The 9,327-nt window shown below is 41.1% G+C and overlaps 1 protein-coding gene across 1 annotated transcript; it reads right to left on the bottom strand.

Annotated features, from left to right (window-relative positions):
• Positions 1–1,255: 1,255 nt before the first annotated feature.
• Positions 1,256–8,899, bottom strand: LOC138892061 (uncharacterized). The gene is made up of 9 exons (XM_070175753.1): positions 8,392–8,899; positions 7,901–8,128; positions 7,731–7,852; positions 6,394–6,676; positions 5,593–5,781; positions 4,831–5,013; positions 4,152–4,434; positions 3,870–3,972; positions 1,256–1,585 (listed from the first exon to the last, which is right to left on the bottom strand). The coding sequence occupies exons 1-9, from the start codon at positions 8,897–8,899 to the stop codon at positions 1,256–1,258; spliced, it is 2,229 nt and encodes a 742-aa protein (XP_070031854.1).
• Between the last annotated feature and the right edge of the window lie 428 nt (positions 8,900–9,327).

The raw sequence follows: 9,327 nt of genomic DNA, 5'->3' as shown, positions 1-9,327 counted from the left end.
ATACATAAAGAGGGATAAGAGAGAATATATACATAACAAGAAGTAAGGAGAAAATAGTATTAAGTTAATTACATGCCAATTTGTCTCATAGTTATCAAAATACATCATTAGAATCATCAAAATGCCAAAGAAACTCCACCCCCCGAATAAAAATAAGCATTGTCCCCAATGCTTAACAAAATAAGAGTATAAGAAGGGTGAGAGTGAAGAAAACTCCCTATGGCTCTGTGTCCCCAGCAGTGGCACCGACCGCAGTCTCCGATTGGACCTCATCATCCTCAAGTCTGGGAGTAGCTGGGTTGGTGAACATCTGACGGACTGCCTCAGCAGTGTCAACAATAAGGTCTGGCTCCTCAGACTGGCCAGCTGCTGTAGTGGGCTCTATAGGAACTGGGCCTGGGTGGTGCGGGTCTATCTACATGTCGAATGGAATGTCTCTGGCTGCTGCAAGCTTGATGACATGTCGCTGGAGCTTATCCACCGATTTCTTCGAAGCCTGTGACTTCCGCATCTTCTTTACTTCTTTGCCCAATTCTTCAATCACGGACCCATGTTGTACCAGAGTAGCCATGATAGTGTTCTGGTTGTCCAAGATCTTCTTCAATGTTTCTTCGACTGTGGGAGAAATCTGGGGTACCGGAGAGGATGATTATGCTGCAACCTGACTAGATATGTCAGTCAACTTTGCAGTAGTTGTCTGCATCCAGTTGTTGAGGCTCGCCAGTGTCTGGGAGACTCGCAGTGCAGAGAGTAGAGCAGATGGCATCGGTACCGGCTTCAAAGCCGAGGGAGGTACTGAGCCTGAAGGTAGAGGAATAGCAGTTGCACTGGTAGAAGGCTCTGCTGAAGTGGATGGCATATCAACTGTCTTTGTACCTACCACTGATGGCTCATCAGATTGGCCTACGGTGGTAGTCGGCTGACCTTTTCTCTTGGGGATGTGTGCATCCATCAGATAATACCAAGAGAAGGGCTTCTTTGCCCGAACCTTCGTGTCATAGTTTCTAGGCTCTACATGTGCATCCGTAAGGTACTCAATGATGATGTTGCGATACGGGTAGGAAGTATCAGCCTGCCTGGCGACCACTGACATGTTAGCCGATATCACGGCACCCACATTGATCGGGTACCTGGCCATAATAGAGGTGACCAGAACTGCCCGTGGAATAGGTAAGTTTGTCTCGTTCTGGCATGGGTCTAGTCTGCTGCATACGAAGGTCTGCCATCCCTTCGCCTCAAAATTTACGGTGTTCCGCTAAATAGGAACCCCTGCAGTGATCCATGGTGGTGGTGGCCCTGGGGCTGCAAGAAGCTCAGCTAGCCAAGGGCGAGCTGCATCACCCATCGCCAGCTTCTCCAAGTACTGTACTGGATCCATATCCTCAAACCCCAAGTAGGAGTTCAGTGTGATCTGGTCGAACCGCACCTTCAGATTTCTCACTTTTGTAACTTTGGTCCCGTTTTTGATATGTGCCACATTGGCATAGAACTCCCGGACCAAGTATTCCTTTGAATCCACAACTGACTGGGTGAACCACATTGTCATGACCCAAATCGATGGGCCATGACGAGTGCCCGAGCCTACCTGTCGAACACCCCTAAGCATACGTCTAAGATAAAACATGAAATAAGTGTAGGACATGCATAATGTCTGGAAGTAAACTACTGAATTATCTGAATAACATACGCTATAAAACGCGCCAAAAATACATATGTACATATATATATATATATATATATATATATATATATATATATATATATATATATATATATATATATATATATATATACGGAATATACAGTAGGGCGAGCCGACAAGGCCACATACTATCCGACTATACATGACTGTCTACAAACCTCTAATAGAGTGTACAACTGTATAAAAGATGAGACTGGGCCCCGTCATACCCATATATGTACACAAACATATCGTACCAAAACCCAAAAGCATCTCCGGATCAAATGGAGCATACCAACTCTCGCTGAACAAGGATCCTAAGAAGGGGGACCGCCAGCCTGTCTACCTGCACCTGTGGGCATGAAACGCAGGCCCCAGGAAATAGGGGCGTTAATACGAATAATGTACCGAGTATGTAAGGCATGAAAATCAGTACATAGGAGATATAAAAGAAATATAGAGTAAAGGAATCCGCCTGTAAATCTAAATAACTTTGTGAACCCTGAAATATTTATAATGTCATGCATGTGCGTATGAAGATCGTATCATGCATAGGTATATGCGTACATAATATCATCAAGCCTCTGAGGGCATCCCATCATATTATCTCGGCCTCAGTAGGCGAAATCATCAACGTATACCAACTGATCAGGAGGTGGTGCGTATATAACGTCGTAACCTTTCTCCATACCCCATGTATGTATATATATATATATATATATATATATATATATATATATATATATATATATATATATATATATATATATAATGCCATCTAGTCATGGGTCAATGTACATGTATAAATGAATGCAATACATAATGAAGTAAGTCAATAAGATCTCTCGGGATGTCATACGATCAATATGCCTTCGGGTAATATCAAGAAATAACTTTATCAACTTACGTATTTTCTAAAACCCATGAACATATGATATGATAATAAGACACATGGTGAAGCAACAACATAGGCACCCCTAGTGTTTCTATGAATAGAGGCATTTATGGAAGTTGTGCGTTTGCTCATTTCATTTGTATCGTATGGATCATGCCAAAAGGAAAGAAGGGATAACCTTAACATACCTGAGCCGATTCTCTTAACAATCCCTCTAACCTATGTCTTTTGCGAAAAACACGTAACGACGGATCGACGTAGGAAAAAATCCGTATGATATTATTGAGAAAGATTGTACCGTGCTCCATTAAAATTGCATCTCACGCTGCTGTAGCACTATAAGGGTTCATATGAATTCTTTTTGAAACTTTCCATCCATTACTAGCAAGCCTATACATCTCACTTTAATTGTCTTTATCAAAGTGGGTGTGGGCCCCACTTTATGTGATTACTTTGCCAAAGAATCCCCTAATTATGCCACCTAGCTACCTAATTTACCTAGTCACTATTAGGCTTGATTAACAATCCAACTTGCTGCCACGTTGGGAGGTCTACCTAATTAGTTAACTTCCCACTAAAATCAATAATTAACCCATTATCAATATAATTAGGAATTATCTCAAATTACTTAAAATACTAATCACCTTTAACATACTTTATACACCTTACTATCATGGTCATGTGGCACTAGTCCATAAATATGGGGTATTATAGCTTGGACTGTATTTTATCCCAAATTGTCAAACTTCAACGAAACTCATTCTTTTTGAGTTGTTTACCCTCTAACCTTCACGACACTTACTTATAACCTGTTATAAATAACATAATTACATATATCCTTAAAATTAATCTTATTCCCGAGCTTACATTGATCAACTTACGATGAAACTTTAATGTACGAAAGTGCGAAATGTAACATCCTTCCCCCTAGAAACATTCGTCCTTGAATGTTAACTCTTAGAGACTTGCATAAATTTTGCCAGAGTCTCTTCTGTAAACTTTCCTACTTACTACCAACCTGTCACGCAGCAAACCAACTAATACAAGGCTATACAGGGCCATATTCATCAATAGCAACAATGGCCTCACATGACCAATGACAATAACTAACACGAGAATCCATACACGCACCTTAAGGCTGTGGTGTCTCAGTCTGATCCTCTTATGGAAGAGGAAACAAGTGAGGATACCTAGACTTCATGTCTCCTTCATCTTCCCAAGTCATTCTTCCACATTATTGTTTCTCCAAAGTACTTTAACCGAAGCTACGTCCTTAGTTCTCAATCTCCAAACCTGTCTATCTAGTATAGCAATGGGAGCTTCCTCATATGATAACTGCTCTGTGACCTGAACATCATCAACTGGCACGATTCTAGAAGGATCTCTGATACACTTACTAAGCATAGACACATGAAATACTGGATGTACAGACTCCAAGTCAGAAGGCAAGTCTAACTCATATGCTACCTGGCCTACCTTGCGTATGATCTTGTATGGTCCAATGTACCGAGGGCTAAGTTTTCCTTTCTTACTGAACCTCATAACACCTTTCATCGGTGATACCTTTAGGAATACCAGTCGTCAACCTGAAACTCCAAGTCTTGTCGTCGATTATCCGCATAAGACTTCTGACGGCTTTGAGCTAGCCTTTCTTGTATAAGCTTAATCTTCTTGATTGCTTGTTGTACCAACTCTGGTCCTACTAACTTGGTTTCCCTAACATCGAACCATCCGATAGGTGACCTACACTTCCGTCCGTATAGAGCTTCGTATGGAGCCATCTGAATACTGGAATGATAGCTATTATTATACGCAAACTCAACAAGCGGCAGATAATCATCCCAGCTACCCTTGAAGTCTATCACACAAGCCCATAACATATCCTCAAGTGTATGAATAGTACGCTAAGCATGTCTGTCTGTCTAGGGATGAAATGATGTACTAAGATTTACCTGAGTTCCCAATCCTTTTTGGAAGGAACTCCAGAAATTAGCTGTAAACTGAGCACCTCTATCCGAGATAATAGATATAGGGACACCATGAACTCATACTATCTCCTTAATGTAAAGCCTTGCGTAATCCTCTGCTAAATACGTAGTCATTACAAGCAGAAAATGGGCTGATTTTGTAAGTCTATCAACAATCACCCATTTAGAATCGAACTTACGCTGGGTTCGAGGTAAGCCTATGATGAAATCCATATTAATTACTTCCCACTTCCAAGTCAAAATCTCTATAGCCTGCAATAATCCACCAGGTTTTTGATGCTCAATCTTAACCTGCTGGCAGTTAGGGCACCGAGGAACAAACTCCGCTATATCCTTTTTCATTCCGTCCCACCAATATATTTCCCTGATATCATGATATATCTTTATTTCTCCTGGATGGACAGAATAACGAGAATAGTGAGTCTCTCCCATAGCCTGCCGGTGCAGCCCTGCAACATTAGGGACACATAATCATCCTCGATATCTGAGGACCCCATCTCCCGTAATCTCAAATGGTGTCTTCTCCTTCTGAGAGGTTGTACTCCTATAATGAGCTAACACAGGATCCTCGTATTGCCTTTCCTTCACTTCAGTTACTAAAGAGGATGTTGTCGTGTCCTGAATAGTAACTCTGGTATCACCTGAGTCCAGTAATCAAACTCCAAGACTAGCTAGTTGATGAATCTCATGGGCTATCCCACTCTTCTTTAGCTGTAAATATGACATGCTACCCATAAATCTACGACGGAGAGCATCGGCTACTACATTTGCCTTCCCCGGATGGTATAAAATATCAACATCATAGTTTTTCAGTAGCTCCAACCATCACCTTTGGCGTAAATTAAATTCCTTTTGCTTGAAGATATACCGAAGGCTCTTATGATCCGTATAGATATCAACATGAATGCCATACAAATAGTGCCTCCACATCTTTAGTGCATGAATCACCGCGGCTAACTCTAAATCGGTGGTCGGGTAATTCTTCTCGTGCTTTCTTAGTTGTCTAGAAGCATAAGATACAACCTTACCGTGCTGCATCAGTACACAACCCAATCCAATGCCCGAGGCATCACAATAGATAGCATAACCATCGGTTCCCTCTGGGAGTGTTAGAACCGGTGCTGAAGTTAATCTGTCCTTTAATGCCTGGAAACTCCGCTCGCAAGCATCCGTCCATTGAAACCTAGCTCCCTTCTGAGTCAACTTTGTCAATGGTGCTGAAAGAGAAGAAAATCCATCTACGAATCTCCTGTAATAACCTGCCAAACTGAGGAAGCTACGAACCTCCGTCGGTGTCGTGAGTCTAGGCCAAGTATTCACTGACTCAATCTTTTAGGTATCAACCCGGATACCCTCACTTGAAATAATATGCCCAAGGAAAGCTAAAGAATTCAACCAGAATTCACATTTAGAGAGTTTTGCATACAACTTCTCTTTTTGTAGAACTCTGAGCACCGTACATAAATGATCTGCATGCTCAGCCTCTGAACGGGAGTAAACCAATATATCATCGATAAATACAATCACGAACAAATCTAGAAAGGGTATGAACACATGGTTCATCAAGTCCATGAATATTGCAGGGGCATTGGTCAAACCGAATGACATAACATGAAACTCAAAGTGCCCATATCTGGTCCTGAATGTTGTCTTCGGAATATCTTTCTCCTTAACCCTTACCTGATGGTACCCAGACCTCAAGTCTATCTTCGAGAAACATTTGGCACCCTACAACTGATCAAATAAATCATCAATCCTCAGGAGTGGGTACTTATTCTTGATTGTCACCTTATTCAACTGCCTGTAATCAATACACATTCGCAAGGAACCATCTTTCTTCCTCACAAATAACATAGGTGCTCCCCACGGTGATGTACTAGGTTTAATAAAGCTTTTTTCAAGCAAATCCCTTAGTTGTTCTTTCAACTCTCTCAGCTCTGCAGGTGTCATTCTATAAGGAGGAATAGATATCGGCTGAGTATCTAGTAATATGTCGATAGCAAACTCAACCTCTTGCTCTGGCAGAAGACCCGGAAGCTCATCGAGAAAAACATCAGAAAACTCATTAACCACAGGGAGAGACTGAACGGTTGGTGACCCTACTTTCACATCCTGAACCCGAACTAAGTGATAAATATAGCCCTTTCTAATCATCTTCCCTGCCTTGAGATAGGAAATAAACCTACCTCTCGGTGATGCCGTATTACCTTTCCACTCCAAAACAGGCTCCCCTGGAAACTGGAACTGAACCATCTTTGATCTACAATCAACGTTAGCATAACAAGAAGCCAACCAATCCATACCCACTATAATATCGAATTCTACCATATCTAACTCAATCAGGTCTGCTACTGTAGAACGACTATGAACTACTACTATACAATCTCTATATACCTGTCTAGATATCACTGGATCTAGGGGTGTTCATAAAAACCCGAAAAACCGAACCAAACCGACCAAAAAAACCCGATACTTTTTAGGTTTGGTTTGGTTTTGATTTTAAATTTTAAAAACCGATCAAATTTGGTTTGGTTTTGGTTTTAATCAAAAAATAACCGAAAAAATCGAATCAAACCGACTATAAAATTAGCTATTTAAATTTATTATTACACTATATATATATATATATATATATATATATATATATATATATATATATATATATATATATATATATATATATGCATGTATATTTTTATATAAAGTTTCTAAAATTTTATGGTACATATTAGTCATTTGTATTTTTAGTCTAGTTCTTTGCTATTATAATAATCTAATTCTATGCCTTCTAGTTTGATTGATAGTTTTCTTTTGCTAAGTACAAGAATTTGTTTCATGTTAAAAATAATCAATTTTTAATTGAGTACTTAAATTATTCATCACTATTTAAGTCAATTATCATCAATATATCTTGGTAAATGATAGATTTCTTAAAGAGCAATTGTTTAGCATTACGTTGAAAATGTAGTCGCTGAAATATGCGTTTGGTAGTGTATGTCTCATATTTAAGAAAAAATCGATAAATAACTAAAAAAACAAAAAACCGACAAAAACAGACAAAAATCGAATTGATTAAAAACCGACTTAATCGGTTTGGTTTGGTTCCAATATTTGAAAAATTGACTTACTTGGTTTGGTTTCTTTTTAGAGAAAAACCGACTCAAACCGAACCATGAACACCCCTAACTGGATCCCCAACATGTGTGGACACCTCAACAGGTTTAATCAACTCAGGTTCTATCTCAAACTTACTAGCAACCAACGGAGTGACATGCGATAATATGAAACCTGGATCAATCAATGCATATACATCATATGAGAAGACTGATAATATACCTGTAACAACATCATGTGACGACTCTTGATCCTGTCGACCTGCTAATGCATAAATGCAGTTTTGAGGATCGCTCGAGCTAGATGCTCTACATCTGCCTCTACCACGACCCATTGGTGTTGGTGAACCTTGCCCAGGGGGGCGTACTGATGATGACGAACTAGCTGCAGATCCCGCTGGCTGAACTATGCTTGCACCACCTCTCGTCGGACAATCTATCATAACGTTGCCTGGAAAACCACGAGTATAACAAACACCCAACCCCATAAGGCACTGCCCGGCATGCTGCTTACCCCACTAAGCACATCGTGGCAAGGGCAACCTCATCTAACTTGACTCACCCTTATACCGAGAACTAGAGGCCCTGGAATTCTGACTAGGCCCTAAATATGTAGAGCGATCAAATCTCCTATCGGTAAACTGAGGGGTGCGCTAGCCGATGGATGGGCTGGATACCTTGGGTATTGTTTTCTCTGACCACCTCGAAACTCACCAGAAGGACCCGAAGATCTCGCTCTCTTATTATGGCCCTTATTATGCTCACGGTCGGCTATCTCCTTTTGCTTACACTCCTCTACACCCTGTGCATATGCTTGAATACGAGAAATATCCATGCCTGGCTGAAGTGAAACCGACATACCGTCGTTAAGCAGGTGCGGCTCCAACCCCATCACGAACCGGTGAACTCGATCCTCCATCTTAGCTACAATAGTGGGATCATACCTAGCCAAACAATCAAACTGAAGGTTGTACTCTCGAACACTCATATTACCCTGCCTAATGGTAAAAAACTTATCAACTCTAGCCCGTCTAATCTCTGTTGGCAGATAATGACGAAGAAAAGCCTCTGTAAACTCATGCCATACCGCTAGAGGGGCATCCTCACCTCTGGACAACTCCCAAGACTCGTACCAATTAACTGCAACATCCTGAAGTCTATAGGAAGCTAGCTCAACTAACTCAGTCGCAGTGACCTTCATCACCCTCAAAGTCCTCTGCATCCTATCGATAAATACCTGAGGGTCCTCATTTGGATCTGCTCCAGTGAATACCAGAGGGTCTAAATTAATGAAATCACAAACCCTCGCACTGATGGTTTAAATTGTGCGGCTACTAATCGAGTCAATAGCTGAATATCATCTCTCATCTCCTGCCCCGGTGCATATGGATGAGGAGTTGGGTGTACAGGGGCAGGCGCTAGAGCTGATGCCCCTCGGAGCTCCTCTAGAGAGGGCAGGGTATGTGAAGTCTGAGATAGAATCTCACTATGGGACTCTCCCCGAGCCCTGGTAACTCGTGGCCCTTGACTAGTAGTCTCATTAGCCACGGATTTGTCCTTCTGGGCTGCTGTAGCCTTCTTAGGCATCGCTGAAAACATAACACATTGTAAGGAATGTGAATTCTTATATTGCACGATCTAAGATAAGAA

This window comes from Nicotiana tomentosiformis, chromosome 5 (assembly GCF_000390325.3).
Source record: "Nicotiana tomentosiformis chromosome 5, ASM39032v3, whole genome shotgun sequence".
NCBI lineage: Eukaryota > Viridiplantae > Streptophyta > Magnoliopsida > Solanales > Solanaceae > Nicotiana > Nicotiana tomentosiformis.
This window is presented reverse-complemented; position numbering and strand designations above follow the sequence as displayed.